This window comes from Mustela putorius, unplaced genomic scaffold (genome assembly GCF_011764305.1).
Source record: "Mustela putorius furo isolate JIRA1106 unplaced genomic scaffold, ASM1176430v1.1 tig00000095_pilon_pilon_pilon, whole genome shotgun sequence".
NCBI lineage: Eukaryota > Metazoa > Chordata > Mammalia > Carnivora > Mustelidae > Mustela > Mustela putorius.
Window position 1 is genome coordinate 15,853,570 of NW_025421280.1, and position 22,559 is coordinate 15,876,128.

General features: G+C 44.8%; 1 protein-coding gene across 3 annotated transcripts in view; it reads left to right on the plus strand.

Annotated features, from left to right (window-relative positions):
* The window catches only part of ARHGEF3 (Rho guanine nucleotide exchange factor 3), a 315,913-nt gene that overhangs the window by 119,662 nt on the left and 173,692 nt on the right, over positions 1 to 22,559 (plus strand). The window contains exon 1 of one of the 3 annotated variants that reach the window (XM_045078698.1): positions 17,086 to 17,353. The exons of the other annotated variants lie outside the window; for them this stretch is intronic. Coding sequence (XP_044934633.1) covers positions 17,168 to 17,353 — 186 coding nt within the window. The 5' untranslated portion in view covers positions 17,086 to 17,167. Of the gene's footprint in view, positions 1 to 17,085; positions 17,354 to 22,559 lie in introns of those variants that run through there. 3 annotated transcript variants of the gene reach the window in all.

Genomic DNA, 22,559 nt, shown 5'->3' on the forward strand with positions numbered 1-22,559 from the left:
TATATGGGAATTTGCACTGATTTAGAGGGAGGAAAGAAAATTTCTTACACAAAAAGCTTTTGAACAAGTTTCAAATGGTAGTCCACATATGTTGTTGAACATTCTACTGTATTCATTCTGATAGGTACTGACTTGCAGTAATTCACATCTTACGTATCATGTGAAGTTTGGCAGTGGATTTAATTCTGAATTTATTTTGCGAGCATCTCTCTACACAGGCTGTCTCTCTGTCCTGTCACAGACTGGTACATCGAACTGGCTGTTCTTGGCTCCTTAACCATGGTACCTTATTGCCCAATGAAAATATCCAACAAATGTCTACATTCTTCTCATGCTTGTGGTTTCGATTGCATTTTTATATGTGGGGAAAATGAGCATCTTGTTTTGAAGGATGAAAGAAGATAATTTTGATATTGAGAGAACATTCAAAATCACTGACCTCAGCAGGTCAGTCTGAGGATTGGAAATTTTTCAAAATGTTGCTTTTCACCTGCAGATTTAATCAGCCTTTTTAAAAAGTGGTCATTTGGAATGCTAGTGAAGGTGAGGTAGGACAGATGCCCTCCCAGGTGTTCAGGGGCATTGTTACTTGATCATCTTTCTGGAAAGCTATTCATGTCAAGAAACACTAACATATTTATGGCCATTGGCCCAATAATTCCGCTTCTAGGCATCTATCCTATAGAAGTCACTAAACACGTGGATTAAGATTGATGCACAAAAGTATTTAATGCAGCGATCACTGTAATGACACAAAAAAATGGAAAAGTCTAAATGTCCAGTAATTTGGGGTCAGTGTGAATCATTTTATTCATAATCGTTTTATTCATAAGTGCGTGTATTATGCAGCCATAAGGGGATGTTGTGGAAGAATGTGAGTCAGTGAAAATGTTTCTTGTGTTTTCAAAAGCAGGAAATAAAATTGTATATACAAGAATGATACTGCTATTAAAAAATTAAACATGCCAAAATATTAATAATGATTTCCTCCCAGTAAGCGAGCTTGAAGTGACGTTTTTTCTTTGTTTTATTTTGGCTTTTTCAAGTTTCTACAGGGTGTGTGTGCACGTACATAATTTTCATAATTGAGAAGAAAAATTGAGGGGAGAAGACAGCTATTTGAACTGTAATTTTGAAGTGGAGTTTTAGGTTTTAGATTTAAGAATAAAAATCATCCCAACAGGCAAGAGGAATAAATCTAAGTCAGGAATTCAATGAATTGGCCCAAATCCCGTGGTTACTTAAGAAGGAATTTTAAAATAAGGCATCTGTTTATGGAGGAGTTTCAAATGTGAGAACTGGACAAAGGTGAACTTGGAGGAATTTTGTCTTCCTTTTCTAATGTCAACAACAAATCCATAAATCTTACTTGGATATTTGAGAGGGGAGGAAAGCACCTTAATAAGAATGAACATTGTGTACTCAGCCAAGAAAGAAATCATCCCCCAAAGAGTTAATATTCCAAAGAATTAATAGGCGACTCAATTGCATCTTACTAAGTTGGGGTACATTATTTTGATGGGTTCTGGATGATGGCTTGGGGGGAACACTTTAGAATGCCACTTCTGGAAAATTAGAGAAAAATGCTTAATATGTAGCCTGTGCATTCTTCATCTTCGGTTTCGTTTATTTTTGAAACTCAGAGGGCTACAGATTGCAAAGTTGGCTTAGTAAATTGGGGGTCAAAAAGGTACTGGCTTTTTAAAAATACCCTTCACCCCAAGGTGTGTTTCCTGTCTTATAGCTTGTGTAATTAAAATCAAACATGTTTTTCTTGGGCCAAACCTTTGCCATGCATTAATACATTTATCACCAAATTCTGAAACATCTCAAGGAAGGGAACAACTTGAGCTTTAGACTGAAATAGTCCTTTCAAGTCTGCATTATTGGTACGAACGGCCAAGATTTTGCTGTTCTTGAAACATAATAAAACCTGCTGCTTATTTTTACGGTCTTCATGTCATGTCTTTTTCCTTCTGTTTAAAATGTGCTCATCTCATTATCCAGAATGACTAAGAGGCCCTACATATGTGCCATTAAAACCCTTGTCCTCAGTTCACTCTTCCTTTTGTCCTGATACTCCTTTTGCTCAGGAAGTGACTTCTCCATCTTGTTTCATGAGTCATTCTGATGTGGTTCACCAAATTCCCTCCATTGACTGTGCCTCCTACTTGACCATGATCCCTCTGCCTTAATAAATGCTCATTTCCCTTCCTTGTCCCCTTGCATTTTATTGTGCTCTTTTAGAACTTTGGTTTAAAGACAATATTGCCTATTGTATCTCTTATAATTGTAATTTTATGTTATTTGGTGTTATCAGACTTCTTTAATATATTAAGAAATAGTTCCACTACCCAAATCAAAGGACAAATGTCAAAAAGTACAAATGTCAAAAAGTACAAGTAGACAAGAACAGGAAAGAAGATCCCTACAGTGAGGCAGTAAACAGACACTGGAAGTCAATCAATTTGGTTTAATGAGTTCTAGTTGCTTATTCTAAAAACTGATATCTCCATGTGTATATCTGGAAGAAACAGGAAGTTGGCATTCTCCCCTCAGCTGCCTTCTGTTTCTTACCCCTGATCCTGGTTTTATTTCTACAAGAATTCAATCGCAGAAGTCTCCGGCTTGGCCATAGGAGGAGATAAAAACATTTTTACCTGTGGTTGGTTGTGTTTATTTAAACAATCTCATGCAACTATTGTTGCTTACAGTCACCGGGCTTATTTCTGCTGCCCCTGGCAGTGTTTATGTTGGCAATGGTGAGGAGATGCTATCAGCAATTCATTGTGTACTGTTTGCATAATGGACAGGGCAGCCAGCTCCAGCCAGTTTTTTTAAAAAAATGCATCGGATTAGTTGAATGATTCTATTAAGAGGCCTGTCTGGTTGGGAAGTTGCAGTCTGTGCTCAAGTTGATGTCGTGCTCAAGTAGCTGAGGTGACCCCAGCCACAACTGATAGGCTGGGTTAGCAGGTTACCCGGTTTCTAGAACATGACTGCACCTGCAGTGGGCTGGCCAGCCACACTGCCGAATGGGGGACAGGCATTTGTAATTGAGAACACTGACAAGGCAAGATGCTCAACTATGTTGTCCTTTGATGCCTCAGGTCCTTTGCACCTCAGAGGATCCAATGCTATTTCAGAAACGTCAGCCAAGGGAAGATCTGCTGGATTTTCCCTAGTTAATAGCATCTGAACAAAGTTTTCCTTCAAGAACAGTCATCCTGTTCACCACCAACAAGATAACTTGGAGACAAGAACTTTAAAGATATCTAGGGCTTGAGTTTACTTCTTTGCTCCTAGGGTGAAATCATCGCTAGGCACCATGACTATAGAAACACAGAAGGTATGAATTTTTTTTTTTTTTTTTTTTTGGTTTTCTGCAGCCACTCAGTGTCTCCTAGCAAAGGTTCTCAAAGCGGCAGCAGCAGCAATAGCACCTGGGAGCGCAGCAGAAATGCAGACTCCTAGGCCCCACCCCAGACCTCAGAATCTACATTTTATCAAGATCCTCAGCTGATGTGTGGCCCATGAGGGTTTGAGAAATGCTTTGATTCCTAGGGCCGTCTACATTCAGCTTGCAGATACCATCAGCTGCAGTAGAGGTTTCCTGTGCATGTCTTTGGTCAGGATTCAGGGTGATGGAAATTGACATGCAGTTTGTCCTCTGTTTCCTTCTTTCTTTCTTTTTTAAGATTTTATTTATTTATTTGACAGACAGAGATCACAAGTAGGCAGAGAGGCAGGCAGAGAGAGAGGAGGAAGCAGGCTCCCTGCTGAGCAGAGAGGTCGATGCGGGACTCAATTCCCGGACCCTGGGATCATGACCTGAGCTGAAGGCGGAGGCTTTAACCCACTGAGCCACCCAGGTGCCCCTTGTCCTCTGTTTCTACTAACAGAAAGTAGAGCCACAGTGAAATCCAGTGAACCCATCCCTGGGACCCTAGCCACTTAGTACAAATCCTTCTGTGATTCAGACATAGTAAAAAGAGGCCAGAGGCAGGGTTGAAAATTCTGGCATCACCACTTGCCTTGCTATACCCTCCTTCCACACCTGGGAGTACCCACATCATAGCATGGAAAGGTCTTCCCAGAACTCTTTCTCTTATGCAGTACTGTATTATTTTTTTTTCTCAGAATGTGCCTTTTGCTGATCTAATAGGTGTCCTGTGTCGTCCTGGGGAGCAGAGTCACCACAACTGGACATGCGACTCATGGACAAGATAGCAGTCTGTGATAAAGAGGAGAGGGGCTCCTTCCACCTCTGGGCGCTGAGGCCCATGCGTTATGTAATGCATTTCCTACCTTTAATTATTTACCGGTCTTGCCCTGCCTGTTCACTGTCCTGGCTGCTGTTTGCTTTGTTCTGCAGTGAAGGAATGGACCTCTCTGGGGTTTAAATCCCGCTCAACCCTGGCCACTTCACGGCATGGTTTTTCCTCAGGTGGCTGTCTCTGGGGGCAGAGGCATATTCTCCAAACCCCACTGTGGCCCAGTGCGTCAAGTATGTCTTCATAACGAGAGAGGTTTGGGCAGAGGCTAAGCTGATTACAGGTCTCAAGTGAGGCCCTGAGCACATTTCAGATTCGGAATGCAAATCGTTGTCTGCGGTAATTATAGTTTGTGCCTTGGCCCTACTTGGCCCCCGTGGTCATTATCTTGGTGCAGAATAAGCAGCTTTGTGCTTTTCAAGTGGGAGGTAATGACGGGGAGAGGGATGCTTGAGGGACATTTAAGGGCCCATCCCCAAGTCTGAGTGGGTGTAGAACAGACCCAGATGTGTGTTGGGGTGCCACCATGGACAAACTGTGACCTGTGGGCCAGGAGCTCAACCTCTCTGAGCCTCAGCACCCTCCAGTCTTGGCCTCCAGGAAGGTTGCCCTGGTGATGAGATGGTGATGATGGAATGGACACTCATCGCAGTGCCTGGCACATAGGAGGTGTTGACCAAGGGGGAGATCCATGGTCTACCAGGTGCCATAAGGGCAGGGATCTGGGACAGGCAAATACACACTCTTCTAAAAGGGCAGTTCCCATGCACATATCGGTTACCTCTTCTTCCTGCAAAGGGACTCTGATGCACCCTTTTCACGCTTCACACGTCAGCAGAATTGACAAGAGCTTCGACTGCTGGCTTGGGTCAGACTTCCTGCAGGTCACTCTAGCTGTGTGCCCTTTGGTGCTTTGATTAACATCTCTGAGCCATGGATTTTATTGTTTGTAAAATGGACATTATAATATTTGTGATTCGCAGTGTTGTTGGGGAGATGATCTGTGAAAAATGCCTGTGAAGTTGAGCACCAGGTCTTGGCTCCAAGTATGAAGGGGGTACTATTGTTGTCCCCTTTGCAGAGACAAGGAAATGAAGGTGTTAAGGGCTACATGACTCTCTCAAGCCTATGGCCCAGATGTGGTGGGGCCTGAACTCTGGCTCAGCACATTGCCTGGTTCCATATTAGTGTCACTGTCACTCTGCCTCGAGGTGTTCAGAAATCACTACCCAAAGACTGCCCAGCCATCTGCTCCTGGGCATCCGCTTCTCAGATCCCTCATTTTTATTGACAATTTTTCTTTAAAAAAAAAAATGATTTATTTTAGAGATGGAGAGAGAGTGGCATTGGGGGGAGGGGCAGAGGTTGAGAGAAAAAAACCCTCAAGCAGATTCCCTGCTGAGCATGGAGCCCGGCATGGGATTTGCTCTTATGACCCCAAGATCATGCCTGAGCGGAAAGCAAGAAGCGAATGCTTTGCGGACTGAGCCACCCAGGTGCCCTGACAAATCCTCTCTTCAATTGGGTTAAAGTAGACCATAGTACTATTATTATATTACTCTATTATACAATGTTATGTATAATATGTTATATAATATTAAAATAGAAATTTATATAGCCTTGGGTGGTGGGTGCTCTTTTTTAAAATTTTCTTTTATTATTAACATATTGTATTATTAGCTCCAGAGTACAGGTCTGTGAATCATCAGGTTTACACACTTCACAGCACTCACCATAGCACATACCTTCCCCAATGTCCATAACCTACCACCCTCTCCCAACGCCCCTCCCCCCAGCAACCCTCAGTTTGTTTTGTGAGATCAAGAGTCTCTTATGGTTTGTCTCCCTCCCAATCTCATCTTGTTTCATTTATTCTCTTCCTACCTCCCACCCCCCCCACGTTGCCTCTCAACTTCCTCATATCAGGGAGATCATATGATAATTGTCTTTCTCCCATTGACTTATTTTGCTAAGCATGATAGTTCCATCCACATCATTGCAAATGGCAAGATTTCGTTTCTTTTGATGGCTGCAGAGTATTCCATTGTATATATATACACCACATCTTCTTTCTCCATTCATCTGTTGATGGACGTCTAGGTTCTTTCCATAGTTTGGCTATTGTGGACATTGCTGCTATAAACATATGGGTGCAGGTGCCCCTTCAGATCACTACATTTGTATCTTTAGCATAAATACCCAGTAGTGCGATTGCTGTGTCATAGGGTAGCTCTATTTTCAACTTCTTCAGGAACCTCCATGCTGTTTTCCAGAGTGGTTGCACGAGCTTGCATTCCCTGTGGTGGTTGTCTTACTCTTACCCCCATTTTAACAGATGATAAAATGGAGGTAAAGAAAAGTCAGTAGTCAGAGGTCACATGGTAAGCATAGCACTGGGATTTAAATTCAGGTTGTTTGGCTCAGACATCCTGTTCCTAACCCCCAAGCTAAACTGCTTGCCTTGATTTCCAGTCTACTTTCCAGATGTTGTACCCTTGCCACCTTGGTGGGCCTCAGGGTTTCCAGACCTCCTTAGCTCCAAACTTAGCAGACTGCTTCCTAGGGCCTGTCACTGTGTGCTTGGTCACACCTCACCCAAGAGGGTGGTTCTGGGGACTCCTCTCACAGCTCCCAGGTGCTCATTCAACACAGGAGGCCATTTGTGCCTCAACCTTGTACATTCTTAAAAAAATAAAAATCAGCCTTTTGTTTTAATGACACAACCCAGGGGTAAGGTTCCTGTTATCACATGGGAGGAGTCTGGCCAGAGGTGATTGGAGTTGTAAAGTCAAGTAGCAGGGGAATTCCTTCTTTGCTCCATAAATTACTGACCCGAGAGCTCTGTGTAATTTCACATTATGGGAGAGAATGGCTGTGCTTAACTCCTGCTGGGAGAGGAAATTTGTCTCACTTCTCATTTAGCAAGGAGAGGGAGTTGGGAAGCATGGAAGTGGAATTTTGTTATTGTTGTTAAATTCCTGGCTTTTAGCTAATATATTTATGTATATGTACTTTAACATGGGAAATATCGCCCATATTAGATAGTCATGGCCACTATTCTTGACAAAAAGAATTCTGTCTGATCGTGTATCTGTTCTTACTGAAAATCTTTCTCTCGTTCTCCATTTTCAATAGGGAGGAGTTGGAATTTTTCCCTTGGTTGCAACCTTCTCTTCTCCCAGCTTAACCACCCCATGCTTCCCATGACCCTTTGAACATCTCCCCACCTCTCTCCTTCACTGTGGCTCCCCTCCCTTCAGCCTAGCAAAACGCTACCCAACCTTAACGACCTGCTCAAATGGCTCTTCTCCTAGTGGGACCTGAGTATTGCCCCCGGCTGTTTCCTCAGTGTTCCTGGTGTTCCAAGGCCATGGAACATGACAGGATGAGCAGCAAACATTTTTTGCAGGTCTGCATTCCCTCTGGCCCTTGAGGTTTTGGTTTTCTGGTTTTTTTTTGTGGTTTTTTTGTATGCCCAACACTTTGAACGCTGAGCTGGGCACTTTTCTGTGAATGAAGGACCCCTGCTCCCACAGGCCCGGCTGCATTTCTTTCTTCAGCAGGGTCTGTGGATAATAGAGAGAATTCCAGGTAATAGGGCTGGAACGCCAGGCTGTGAGCTCCGTGAGTGTGGGATCTGCCCTCTTGCTCCAGAGTCTGCACTGTGGTTAATGCTCATTTAGTCGCTGTCAGACAGTTGCCTGAATGAGCACCATGGTAAGGAGCCCGTGTTGCAGACCTGGATTCAGACTTCTATTCCATCACTGCCGAGCTTGGACAACAGGGTGTCAAGATAGGGGATGAGATGGTGAGGTGGGGAGTGTGATCCTTTAGGCAGCTTGGTCAGGGAAGGCTTCCTGTAAGCTGGGACCAAACTATGAGAGAGGTGCTGCTGTAACATGAAGATCTGGAGGAAAGGATTTTCTGGAGAGCAAGTGCTAAGGCCCTGGGAGCAGGAAAGAGCTTAATGAGGAATAGAAAGTTTGACTAGAGCTTGGGAGTTGGCAGGAGAGTAGAATGAAATAAGGGCTTAGGAGGGAGACAGGGGCCAATTGATGCAGGGCTCTGTGGACCAAGGGACAGTGTTGGGATTGAATTTGTGAAATGTGAAAGAAGCCATTCAGTCCTTGTGCTCAGAATCAGTCTGCGGGATCAGGTTCTGGACCGCTTCAGCTTTAGCCTGTCCTGTGTTCTGTGGGTATGAGCTAACCTCTAGCAGTAAAACCCAGTTCTGATTGATTTAAGCAGAAGAGAAATTTATTACAGGATATAGGAAGCTCAGAGAATTTCGGAAGGGTTAGGGAACCCGGAACAACCTCAGATTACACCACTAAACATTTCCTACAAGCACACTTGCTGCCACTGCTGCGCGGGTGTAGGTAGCACGGTTTGTGCCAAGTAATGTGGCTGCTCAGTTATCCTCGTTGCTGCCTCTGTGAGTTGCTGCCACCGCACCCCGCCTCCAAGAATAGCATCTGCAGTGTTCCTGCTCTTTGCATGCCAGCTTTTGATGCCACATCTGGGGTGGGATTATCTGATTGGTTGAGCCTAGTTCATGCTCTCCTGCCCGAGCCACAAGGGAGGCTGGGAGAGAAAGTGTGTGGTATCCTCATCTCTTTCAGCCAAACGAACGTGGGTTCTCCTTAAACCCAGGAAGACAGCTGAACTGCAGAGTATCTAGAAGGTTAAATGTCCCTCACAGAGACACGTGGAGCAGGTGACTCATGGAGTCCCTTGGCCTCAACAGCTCTCCCCAATAGGTCGTAGCACTTTAAGAAAGAAAGAGCAGACTGCCTTCCTCTTAGACAATGATTTAAGAAAAATCGTGCCAAATTTGGAAGCAACTATTTCTCGGTCTGTTGAGAGGCTAAGAACTTTTTTTTTTTTTTTTTAATTAGTTTAGTTCGTGCAGGTGTGTGGGGTAGCATGCTTCCTCCATGTTTATCACAGATTTGCATTCCTGTTGGAAATGCCTTAGCCATTGTCCATCCTTATAATTGCTTCTCGTTAGGGCCACGTGGGGCTTATTGTCCAAGATTTTGCTGCGAGGTTTATTGTTTATCTTATACGGTCTCCAGGAAGCTGCAGGCGGAAATCCCTGAGCCTTACCAGGAAGTCTGACTTAAAGGGACAGCTTCCCCGGCAGAGCACTAACTGAGCTTCCAACCAGAATCCACTTCCCTCTCTCTGGTGGCAGCTGGAAGCCTTTTCTGAGAATCCCGCCCTCCGCTTGGTTTGCTGGTTTCCAGTGTTGGGTTGGTTCCCTTCTGATTCTGATTTAAGAAAAAAGTGGCCATATTTGCTCTTTGAGTACACATGGATACACACCAACCAAAATAAAACAAAAAACCACTTTCGCTGTGGTAAATGGGAGTGGGGGGGGGGCGCCTGGGTGGCTCAGTTGGTTAAGCATCTGACTTTTTATTTTGCCTCAGGTCATGATATCAGAGTTGTGAGTTCGAGCCCCGTGCTAGGCTCTGTGCTGGGCGTGGGGCCTGCCCAAGATTTTCTCTCCCTTTCTCTCAGCCCTACTCCCACTTCCCCTTCCCTGTCTTACAAAAAAAAAAAAGTAAAATAGAACTCAAGCTTTAACTACCTTCATATTTTTATTTTCCCTATTGGAAGGAAGAAGGGAAATGGGAAATTGCAAACTTCCATTGTCGTCTTCTTATTAGCTATCTAGTTGACAGCTCTCATTCAAATCAGGATAAAAATCAAATTAGCTCAGATTTAGTACCAGCTTTTCAACAAGAGAAACATTTTCTGCTTGGGAAAAAAAAAAAAAAACCCAAGGAATTATTACTGGCTTTTTTTTTTTAATTATCTTTTGAAAAATATTTTATTATGAAAAAATTGGCAAAAATAGAAAGAATAGTATAATGATCCCAGTGTTTCCATCGCCTGCAGTTCTGCTTTGAAACACATGTATCAGTTAGATTCCTATAGACCTCTCTACAACCCTGGGAGGGATAATGGAGTCATTATTCCTGTTTTACAGATGAGGAAACTAAGCGTCAGGGGAGTTAAGGGAGTTACCAGGTCTTCAACTAGTAAATGGCAAAACCAGAGAACACAAAGCTATTCTGTCAATTGACTGGTCATCATTTCAGCCAGCCAGTTGTTCCCGGAAATTATCTTCAAGGAGATATCTGGATTCAAAATAAGGATGAGGAACTATTTTGTAAAAATGATTTCTGCCTTTGTTATGTACTTCTAACTCAGAAATTCAGTTTGGCAAGGGTTGTTCTTTGAAAAGAGCGAATTACTGTTTAAATCCCCCCTGAGATACTCAGGTGCTAGGAACACCAGCCCCCACTTCATATTCACATTTTCCACTTCTAATCCATTTTGACAGTATAACGGCCAAATAGTAACTCTCATTTCCAAGTGAGGAAGCTCTCTGGCTGGTAGATATCAGCTAATCAGTTTTTAAACCTTTCCTTTTCCTAAGAAGTGGGCAGAGGTCAGCAACCCACTGGAGTTTCTCTCTGAACTGACAGTGGAACAAAGAGACGGTCCTTTGGAAAAACTGTTCTCAGGGTGTCCATGTTTCTGAGCAATAAATCGAATGGTCTTATTTGCTGATACCCCCATCTGCTCCTTGTGGAAATGCTTCAGGCCACCCTTGCTTGTGTTCATGAAGGAGGGGGGGAGCCCCTAGGGTGCTGCTTCTTCACCATGCACACTGGAAGGCAGCTTCCCCTATTTCTGATTCGCTTTTTAAAATAGCTGTCTGGGTGTCAGTTGCCAAAATAATGTGAGGAATTTGATTATAAAAGTTCAGGTCTGTTTAGAGAGAAAAAATACAGTGCTCAAACAGTTGCTGGTAACAAAACCAGCAAGATAAGCACTCAAGATTAGCCGTGATTAGCAATCTGCTGAGACTTCCATGTTTGAGTCTCATTTATTTTTAGTTCTTGTGTTGAAACCATAGATGAAGACTTTTCTATTTATTCATTCTTGACCTTGGGCAGCCAGGTTTGCTCCCACATTCTTCTCATCATTTTGTAATCTCGTTGAGCTGGGATATTAAGCAGAGCTCTAGAAGAGCATCAACATTTTCAAATGCTCCAAGTCTCTTGAGTTAAACTGTCTTGAGTACAAGCAGCCCCAGCCTGGGACAGGGTTTTTGGACCCCCCCCCCACCCCGCCTTTGTTGGTGATTCATGGTGAAGGGGGCAGAGTGGTTGTTCGAGTTTTGCACTGGATTAACCACACTTCCAGCACTGGGGAGTAGATATGAAGACAGTTGATAAGAATGCATGACCACAGGTAACTCCCAGGCTCAAAATATTTTGAAGCCCTTTTTATTTCTCACTGACTTGCCATGCATGATACCTTCCTGCCAACCTAGTAACATCAATGAGTAGTCCTGTACCTCTCCTCTCCACTGCAACATACATTTTTGTTTTTTCTTAGTCTTACTTGAATTTTGTTTAAAGATTTTTATTTATTTATTTGACAGACAGAGATCACAAGTAGGCAGAGAGGCAGGCAGAGAAAGAGGAGGAAGCAGGCCCCCACTGAGCAGAGAGCCTGATGCGAGGCTTGAACCCTGGGATCATGACCTGAGCTGAAGGCAGAAGCTTTAACCCACTGAGCCACCCAGGCGCCCCTAGTCTTACTTGAATTTGACAGTAGCATCTAAAACCTAAGATCCATGAAGCAATGATTTTTCTGATATTGGGATCTTGGTTAAATCGATATGCAGTATACTATTTTAATTTGGTCCCTGCAGCCATGAGATTGTTTCATCACCTAGTTTTCAATTTGGTTTGTGGGATTATTTTAAAATGTGAAGTATCATGGGCATCTAGGTGGGTCAGTCAGTTAAGCGTCCAACTCTTGATTTCAGCTCAGGTCACCATCTCAGGATGGTGGGATCGAGCCTCACATTGTCTCCATGCTCAGCCAGGAGTCTGCTTGAGAGTTCTCTCTCTCTCCCCCTCTCCCTCTGCCCCTCCCCTCATGTGTGTTATCTCTCTCTCTCTCTCTTTTTAAAAAAGATTTATTTGTTTTTTTTTATTTGAGAGAGAGAAAGAGAGAGCACAAGAGCAGGGTTAGGGGCAGAGGGAGAAGCAGACTGTCCCCTGAGCAGGGGGTCTGATGTGGGCCTCGATCCTCGGACTCCAGAATCATGACCTGAGCCAAAGACAGACACTTAACTGCCTGAGCCAGCCAGGTGCTCCCTGCTTTCTCTCTTTAACAAAATAAAATAAGAAAATAAAAATGTAAGGCATCAATGGAATATGGTCAAAGACCATGAAATTCCCGGCCATCCCTGAGCTTTTGTGAAATCTATGGCTTCTTGGGTATAAATAGGGAAGAGATTGAGGAACCAGAATAAAATTCACATGGAGAAAACCACCGTTAGTCACCAACTTTTAATGAAGAATTCTACTAAATCTCACCATTTTGTCTTATGTACATGAAATTACCACAACTCAGAGGAATATGTTTCTTATAATATTTTTGGTGAGAAAACGGCTTGAAACTTCTCAACAGAAAATTCGGTGGAATACATAGAATAACAGTACAGGAAACACATCCGTGTGAGTTGCAGGGCCAGAAGGAAGCATGTGGTGGCACGGTAGCTGGGTCCACATTTTGGCACTGGTGTCTTCTGCATACAACAAGAATTTGCTAGTAATGTGGTTATTTAACCAGATGTGGGGAAATGGGGGCCAGTTTTTGCATTATAGGTGCCTTATGGGTATTTCCCCATTATAAATATATAGTGATTCAGCTCCACACACTTAGAGAAAAATATTATACCCTGAGAACCTACGCCCCCAGAATTTCATAGGTTTTTTTTTTTTTTTTTCTTTTTAACGTTTCACTCTGATCTATGTAGGATTTATTTTGGACAGTGTGAAGTAGGGCTTTTAAAGGAGGCTTTCCTTTCCAAGAAATGAATTATCCCATTTGTTAGTGATTCTTTCTCCTCCTGTGGTTTGCAGTCCAACATTTGCCATATGTCAAGTTCCAGAATATTCTGGGGCAGGTTTCTGGAGGTCTGCTCCAGGGGCCGTATGGCTGCACTAGGGGCTTGGAAGTCAGCCCACCCAGGCCCCAGGCCTGACCCTGCTACCTCTAGGCCCTCTTGGGCAGGCTCCTGCCACCTGTTTAAGCCTCCATTTAAAAAAAAAATGTGTACAGTAGCGATAACGATGAGGCTTATCTCAGGATACTTGTGAAGGTCAAGTAAAAAACTGCATGGCAACTTCCATTAAAACATCAAGAATCTGCAGTCACCATTAATGGTTTTAGTAACTGTGGCTTAAAAAAAAAAAAAAGATTTTATTTATTCATTTGACAGAGAGAGGGAACACAAGCAGGGAGAGTGGGAGAGGGAGAAGTAGGCTTCCCGCAGAGCAGGGAACCTGATGCAGGGCTCGATCCCGGGGCAGACGCCCAACTGACTGAGCCACCCAGGCAACCCTAACTGTGGCTTTGGATGTTTTTATATCTGCACACAGATGCACTTTCATCATGAATGATGTTCTCAGCAGTGGCAGAGTTCATAAGTAACTGGGAGACCAGATTTCAAGAGCTTCTGTCCTGTTGACAGTTCACAGGCTAGGGGCTGATGTAACAGGTTCCTCCATCCTGTGGGATGCTCCGCCACATGTATGTATACACATGTATGATGTAGGAGGAGCCTCTGGATGCCGAGTAAAAAGAGCAAGTGGTAGAATACTGTTGCCATTCCATTTTTGAAAAACAGAAATAAAAAAATAAAATTTTGTACATAGCAACCTGTGCGCATTGAGACAGAAGGAAATGTCTAGAAGGATTGCCAAACCGGTGGCCCTTGGGTTGTATCCAGGCAGCATCTGTGTTTTGTGTGGCCTGTTTAGCACTTTTCAAAATGGTGGATTTGTTGCCAGCATTTAAACGTTGTGAGATTTTATACATATAACCTGGGATTTGCAGCTTCTCTTGAAAAACTGGAATGTCTGGTAACCCTGGGCCAGTAGTCCCTTGGTACCCCCATAAGCTCTGGGGGCTCACCCAGGCTTTTCTTTTAGGTACCTGTCCTCGGCCTTGAAAGCACTTGGGTTTATAACCCCTTCATCTACAGCTGGCTTTAACATGGGTGCCTCTGGCAAATGGGATTGGGCTGGAGAAAAAAGCAGGGCCTTTGGGAAGACTCACTTATTACACTATATACTTCTGTATGATTTGAATGTGTTATAATGACACCATGTTACTTTTAAAATAGAAAAATTTATAGAAAAACCTATTTGAGTACTTGGTTGTATCCTAGGTGCCCTGTAGAGAAGACCCACATTCCTATACCTTTATAAACTTCCATTATGAAGCTAAAAATGAATGTGAACTCTGCGTGGCAGGAGCCTCTTATTATTGAAATGTTCCTTCAAGATGCCCTCTACATGGACCATTTTTGTTCCTGGAGTTCTTGCTTTGGTCAAAGCAGGGATGTCAGGGGAGATGGCCATGACCTGTTCCTTCCTTCCTTTTCTCCTGCAGGGGGTATCTGCTGGCTCTCCTGCCCATGCCCCCTCTTCATTGCTCCCTGCCCTGGGACCCACTCAATTTCACCTCTTCCACGAAGTGCTACAGCCCACAGGTTTCAGTTCTTCTTTCTCGTTCATAGTCAGCAACCAGAAGTCAGGCTTAATCATTCTTGGATCAGTTGATGTGACTGTGCCCTCTTTTCCCCAGAGAAGAAGTAAAGTCTAGTGATCATTTTGCATTCCCTTTAGACACTCATTGGGGGTGACCCTGGCCTTGGCTGCTGGGGCTCCATTCAGTGGCTGTGTTTGAAAATCCTCCAGGAGAGGAGCAGCAGGGTTTATGAGAACCTCATCAGCCTTCAGGAAACTGACATTCTTCATTAGCTGAGCTGCCTAATCTCACTTTGTTTCTAGGCGTGTACGAATTCAGACCCCCTTCTGTACAGGAGGTTAGGCAAGAGGCCTTTTTAGGAATGCCTTCCCTCCCACCCCAACCTGGCACCATCCTGCCCCAGGCTTGCTTTGTGGGGAGTCAGGCTTTTGGAACTAGGGGATACCAAGGAGGAGCTGAAACCCACCTTTTGTGGGCATTGCCGTTTTTGGCACACATGGCCTACTGTTTCCTGAGTGCCAGACCTGGTAGTTACCACATGTGGGCTTTGAGGTGACCCAGATGGTTGCCTAAAAGGGCTGAGCCTTTTTCATGGTGATTTCACTTCCTTCTTTGTCCAAACAGATAGGACCCCTTCAAGCTCTTCGAAGCGAGACCCGAGTCTGTCGGGGAGCAGTGCTTTCAACGCATTTGCTTTTCTTGCCAAGTACCCTGTGGGTCTGCACGTCCCTGCTAATGCCCTCGCTGATTCTCCTGCCTAGAAAACCCCTCCGAATTCTACCCATGTGTCTTGCTCTAAGAAGTCTTTCCAGACTTTGTCCCTTAAAAAAATGCATTGGCCAGGCGCCGTTACATCTTGGCCCCTCAACACTCTTTTGCAAATCCCAGAACTTATTTTGTTCTTCAGTCATGGGTGGTTTATCTTTGTACATCCAGAACCCGGTGCTGCCTTCTGTAATGTCTGCAGGGCACGAGGCACTCTTCAGAGGCCCTGTGTTAGGGGCCAAGTCACTACTGTGAGAGGATGGGGAGAGCCTGCACCCTAGTGTGCTCTAGGGTCCTGTCTTAGATGGAAGTTTCTTCTCTCTTTGCTGGGACCCCCACTTCACTCAGGGCTCAGACAAGTCAAGGCTTTTAAAAATCTGTGCATTTGTGGGGCGCCTGGGTGGCTCAGTGGTTAAGCCTCTGCCTTTGGCTCAGGTCATGATCTCAGTGTCCTGGGATCAAGCCCTGCATCGGGCTCTCTGCTTGGTGGAGAGCCTGCTTCCCCCCTTCTCTCTGCCTGCCTCTCTGCCTACTTGTGATCTCTGTCTGTCAAATAAATAAATAAAATCTTAAAAAAAAAAAATCTGTGCATTTGTTAAACAAGCCCTAGGAGACTTTTGCCTTTTGCCTAGGAGACTTTAGCTAAATCTTTGTAGCTAAAAGTTGCCAATCAAATACTACTCAGAAAGGAGAAACTAAAAATAAATCACTGAAGGCTGCGCTGGCGTTGTGTCTCCTGGGATTTGAGACCCACCGCCACCACCACCATGCAGGGAAGTGAGGGTGTCGAGTTGTTTGTGGACCGGGGTCAAACAGGGCTGGATTTCACCTGAAACTTTTGTAGGTCCCTGTGAGACACTCTGTCTCACCCAGAGAGTCTTGGATTTGTGAAAGGCAGGCGACCAGGCAAGGTGTTCATTCTGGTGAGATCCCATTGTGTAAAGTGAGAAATGTCAGCCATGAGTTATTTCCATACTAATTCTGAGAAGAGTAGTCAGGCCTTCTGTGATCAACAAACTGAAAGGGAGGTTTCCAGAGGGAGCTGTTTGGAAGGGGGCTCTGAAGAGAAGATTTGCCTAAGGGGAAAAAAATAAAAGAAACGGATGTGTGTGGTATTCACCATCACTCTCATTTACTGAGTTGCTACGAACTTGGCGATTCAGTGAGGGCTCTGTGTCCTGGGCAGGGCTGCTGGCTCTATTGATTCTGTTCTGAACAAAGTTCTTGCAGTGTCCCTTTTCTCTGTCTCACGCTGATGTTTGAGGTCGGGTGTGCAAAGCTCCAGACTTGAGACCCGATGTCCTAGCCACAAACTCTTTGGAGCTGCTGGAGTGCCCCACATGGCTTTAGGTGGGGACCCAGTGAGCATTGTTTGTTTCCTCCAGGCTGGGGCTTGCCCAGCCAGACACTGGGTTCTGGAGTGCCTCCGAATGCCCAAAGGCACAGTGCTCTGAAAAAGCAGCAGCAGGCGAGGAAACCGCCGGAGGTGGGGAGCTCTTGGCTGGTGTGGTCTCAGCTTCTGACACTTGTAACTGATGGCCCCCTGTCACTTCCTGTCATGCAGCCCAAGTGGCAGGGAGGAGTTCCTTCAGGGAAACTATGCTCTGCTCAGCTCAGAGAATCCCGTCTGCAGGGCTCCGTCGCAGTTAGGGGCGGGGGACTCTGCGTGGATGAGGCCGGAGCGCCCCATGGTTTGGTGCTGCTTCTTTGTCCGGGCTCAGGTAAGCTCACTGTGGCAGAATCAGGGATGGACAGGCACCCCACTTCCATGCCTGGCTGGGCAGGGCTGGGAGCTGACGGGAGGGAGGGCAAAGCTTTCACCTCCCAAGCAAATGGGCAGGGAAGCTGCTGTTAAAAACACCTGGGATGATGGAGGGGGACTTCTCTCTCACTTTAGCGTGAACCAGAAAAGAGCTGTGTGGTTGTGTTTAAGACCACAATGGTGGCTTGGTTGGAGATGATGAGTTAAGTGAGTGCCTAGCTGTCAGTGCTTCCTCTAGCATCTGTGATTGGAGGAGAGAGAGAGAGAGAGAGTGGGAGGAGGGGGCACGGGGGTGTCTTTCACTCTTTATTTCACGATGCTAGTATTTTAATTTTTATAAGAGATCTGTTTTCAATTAATCAGGAAAAAAAGAGTGAAAACAAAAAGGATGCATCTAACTTCTGGTATTTTTTGTTTGTGGAGTTTTTTTTTAAAGTCACAGAGTGGATTTCTAAGATCTTTTCTTTTTCTTTGGGTTGAAAGGTGGCCGAAAAGAATTTTGGAAGTTTTTTCTGCTCGGAAGAACTTCTTTGTAGGTTTCCTTATAGTGAGTCCTATGTTGTGAATGTGTTCATCTTTGAGAAGATGAAGCCAGATATTATAAGGGGAGATTCATACTCACTGGTGTTCTCATTAAGAGTGTTGGTGCCTGGTTTGGTTATGTCTGGAGGAATGGCTGGAAATGTTACATTTCTATGGGCTGAAGAATGGTTAGGAAGCCTGAAGGTTACTCCCTCTGTCCCTTTTGTTTGTGGGTGGGCATTAAAGCTTTGGATATCCACCCCTATTTTTTAAAAGAAAATGTCCATTGCTTTTTCTATTCACTCTCACCAGAATTCTGAGACTGATTTTTGTAAGGCTAATTTCAACTCTCATACATGACCATTCTAGACATACATTTTTAATCTTTTTATGTGATTTCGATGGTTTTAACTGTCTTTCTCCTTTCCCATCTGACATATCCAGCTTTTTACTCACCTGATAAAGAATCCATTTTGAGTCTTTGAGATACAGAAATTGGCAACATGTAAAATGACTTACTACAATTTAGTGATAGTTAATGCAACATAAATAATAAGTAATACAACACTAGCTAACATTTATTAGATACTTTTCACATGAGTGTTTACTCCCATGAGCTCGTGAAATTCCTGCAACATTGTAGAGCTGACTATTTTTACTATCCCCATTTCGTAGGTGGTAGAACTGAGGTTTAGAGACGATAAATAATCTGTCCAAAGTCACCTAGCTAGGGAGCAGCGGATCAGGCTTCAAACTCAGGCAGAATGGATCCAGAATTGACATTCTTGGCTATTAGGTCTTACCTGAGGATTTCAACAATGGAGCCCTTTCGCCAGTGTCTGTCACCTGCAGCATCTTCTGCAATTCTTTGCTTTCCTGTCCTTTGGCAAATCAGCCTGTTTGGGTGGATGTTTGCTACAGTCCAGTTAGTGGCTACCTAAGAGGTATCTAGACAAATCACTACCTTTTCTGGACTCAGTTTCCCTACCTGACAAATGGAAGTTTCCCTAAACTCATTTTAGTTCTGATATGAATCTAAGGTATGCAAGTATCTTGTACAAAAAGTCAAACACAGTTCCCATATCGTTCCTATTTCAAAGTTAAATGAGTGCGTTTAAACATACATTTCCCAAGGATATCAGCTGGCACTCAAAATGTAATTGGCTGGCAATTGATGGCAATTGACCTTTATCTTGCGCTTGAAAATATTACTGAATACATTTTTATTTCTTGGTTCTGAGAGTCTCCAGAGAAAGGATCTGGAGGAATTGGGACTGAGTGTGGGAGGTCAGTTGGCAAATGGATATGGTCGGGAGAAAGGGAAGGGAGAAACCCTTTAAAGATCTCATAAATCCATCTTCTGAGATTTGGCCAAGGGAGTTCTATATCAGTGGAGAGATGCTGGGGTGTAATGATTGAGGGCCTGGGTTTTAGGACCACACAGATGTAGGTTTGCGTCCCAGCTTTGCCTCTTACTAGCCATGCAATCCTAAGCATATTACCAAATGTCTCTCAGTCTGTTTTCTGCTCTGCAAAAAATGCGGATGATAAATAGTGTCTACTTAATAAGATTGTCATGAGGAATAAATGAAAAGAGCCACAACCGTGCCTTGCACAGAGCCAGCACTCAGCAAACGTGATCCATGTCCCCGGTCTCACTGACGGCAGACTGTTGGTGGGCACCAGAGATACGAATCCTGAGTGTTTAAAGACTTCGCCATACTGGAGCTGTGAAACTTCTATCCACAGAGATAAACGTGACCCTGGTTTGGTTTTGTTGAGGGAAAGGAAACGTATTCGATGGAAGTCAGTACTTCATTGTAAAGCCCCGATTCCAGCCATGTTTTTACAGCTTGTCCAGAATGCCAAGTGGGAGCCATGAAAGGGGAAGTTGATTCAAACCAGATTCCAAAAAGGCCTCCCTTGATAGAACACACAGAGGTATGACTCGGAGAGGGCGAGGTCAGGGTGGTGACCCCTCCGTGTCCACCCAGACAGAAACAATGGGTGACTTTAGGACCTAAATATAGACTATGTGGATGTCACTTAGAGAAAGCGAGTTCCCGATGCAGACTGGGGTGGGAGGGTCTCTTGGGAAGAGCTCTGGAAGCAGCCCCTGTTGGGGCTGGAAGCAAGCTAAAACCCTTGCTCTGTCAGCCCTCTTTTTCTGGATAATTCTGTCCATATTCCGTACCTGTTGAGCATCTGTGTCTAATTGGCAACCTTGTTTATGTCCCCATTTCATCCCTCCCAAATCTTCCTGGTGGCATTTACCACTCTCCCCTGTGCCTTTTGCAGACCCCACCCAGCCCTTGCCAGAAACGACAGGTGCTGTTGCCATAGTGCTTGCTTCTCATGGGGCAAGAATAGTTGCTCACTGGGGGTCAGGAGTTTGGGGTTCAAGGTCTCAGTTTTGCAGTTAATCTTGGGCAATGCTGAGCTTCACTGGGTGCCAGGTTCTCCAATGGAGACATTGCTTTTAAGAACCTGGATCCTGGGGCACCTGGGTGGCTCAGTGGATTAAGCCTCTGTCTTCCGGCTCAGGTAATGATCTCAGGGTCCTGGGATCAAGTCCCACATCAGGCTCTCTGCTCAGCGGGGAGCCTGCTTCTCTCTCTCTCTCTGCCTGCCTCTCTGCCTACTTCTGATCTCTGTCTGTCAAATAAATAAATAAAATCTTTAAAAAAAAAAAAAAAAGAAAAGAAAAAGAACCTGGATCCTGGAGCTTGACCATCTGGGTCCAAATCCTCACTGCACTTAACCTTGGGCAGGTTCTTTACCTCTCTGGAACTCAGGTACCTCACCTGCAAAAATGGAGACCATGGTAGTATCTGACTCAGTTACCATGAGGAGTTTATAAAATAATACCTGTGAAACCGTTCAAACAGTGCATCTTGTTTCAGTGCTCAGAAATGCTAGTTAGCTATGATTGGGGTGCCTGGGTGGCTCGGTCGGTTAGGTATCCTACTCTTGGTTTCTGAATGCTACAATGTATTTCCTAAAATACATTATAATAAATACGTCCAGGTCTACTGCATGTGGGCTCAAGTGCTATTGTATCTCTCCCCGGACACTTCCTACACTTTGGGGGACCACAGCATCTGTGGGTCTGAGCATCTGAGACCCGGCCTGCTACCAGTGTCCACAATGCTCATTCCCCTCAAAATGAACAAAGTCAGCCTGTGCTTTCATTCACCAAGAAGTACCCGAGAACCAGCCCTGTGCTCATCTCCATGCCAGGTGCAAGATGCCCAGATTATGGGTCTTTATAGCCTTCTCTGTCTTCTTTGAATGGGACATTACCAGCCCAGAGAAAATGGGGTAGAGAGGGACATGAAATAATCTAGCTGCTGAAATCCCTCCTTTTTAAAAAAAATTTTTTTTAAAAGATTTTATTTAGGGCACCTGGGTGGCTCAGTTGGTTGAGCAACTGCCTTCGGCTCAGGTCACGGTCCTGGAGTCCCGGGATCCCAGCTCCATGGGGAGTCTGCTTCTCCCTCTGACCTTCTCGCCTCTCATGTTCTCTCTCACTATCTCTCTCTCAAATAAATAAATAAAATCTTAAAAAAAAAAAAGATTTTATTTATTTATTTGACAGATATCTCAAATAGGCAGAGAGTCAGGCAGAGAGAGAGAGGGGAAGCAGGCTCCCTGCTGAGCAGAGAGCCCGATGTGGGGCTTGATCCCAGGACACTGGGATCATGACCTGAGCTGAGGGCAGGGGCTTTAACCCACTGAGTCACCCAGTGCCCCTGAAATCCGTCCTTAATGAGAAGTAAGAGAAGCCAAGGCCACACCCTGCCTGAAATCTCTGGATGTGGGTCAAGGAGACCATCTCGGTCAGCTTTTGCCGAGTAACAACCCTGCCAGCTCAGTGGCAAACAACGATAAACATTTGTTCTTATGTTCATAGATGTGCAGATTGATGGGGGCGGTCTGCGCTACACAGGTCCATTAGCTACCCATATGTAGTATTCTTCCCCTGTGGAGGTCAGATGCCCCCAGAGGAGCAAGCAGGACTATAGGATGTCCCTTAAGGCCTAGGCTCGGAATTGGTACACTCTCCCTTCCACCCACATTCCATTGGTCAGGGCAATTGACAGTGCCAAACCATGGAGATCAGGAGAGAATATAAAAGTTTGCTGGAGAAATGAATCCGTTCCAGGACCATCACTATCTACTCACTCGGCCCACATTTATGTGGGGCACTCTGCCATGTTGGGGGAGGATAAATGTAGTCACAATAAATGAAGAAAATAATGAGAACATCTAGCCCAAGGCCTAGGATGCTGTAGCTCCTCAACAGATGTCGGATGGATGAGTCCCTGTGGTACCTCTGGAGTGCTGACTAGTGATGACTGTTTTGTAGAGGTCATCACCTTTCATCCTCCAGCCTCTAGTTGGGCAGGTGCAATCATCCCAGGTCAAACAAGTAGGATACTATTTTGGCCTGTTAAAATGCTTCTAATCGAGATCATCCCTGATGTGGGGAAAGAGGCAGGCTTTGCTCCAGAAAGGTTCTGGTTCAAATCCCTCGTGTGCTTGCTTCCACACACTTTTTGCCCTGCCTTGGCTACTAATTCTTTAAGCACCCATCGCATATAAAGAATTTAGTTAGCATGGTACCTGGCCTGTCATCCTCT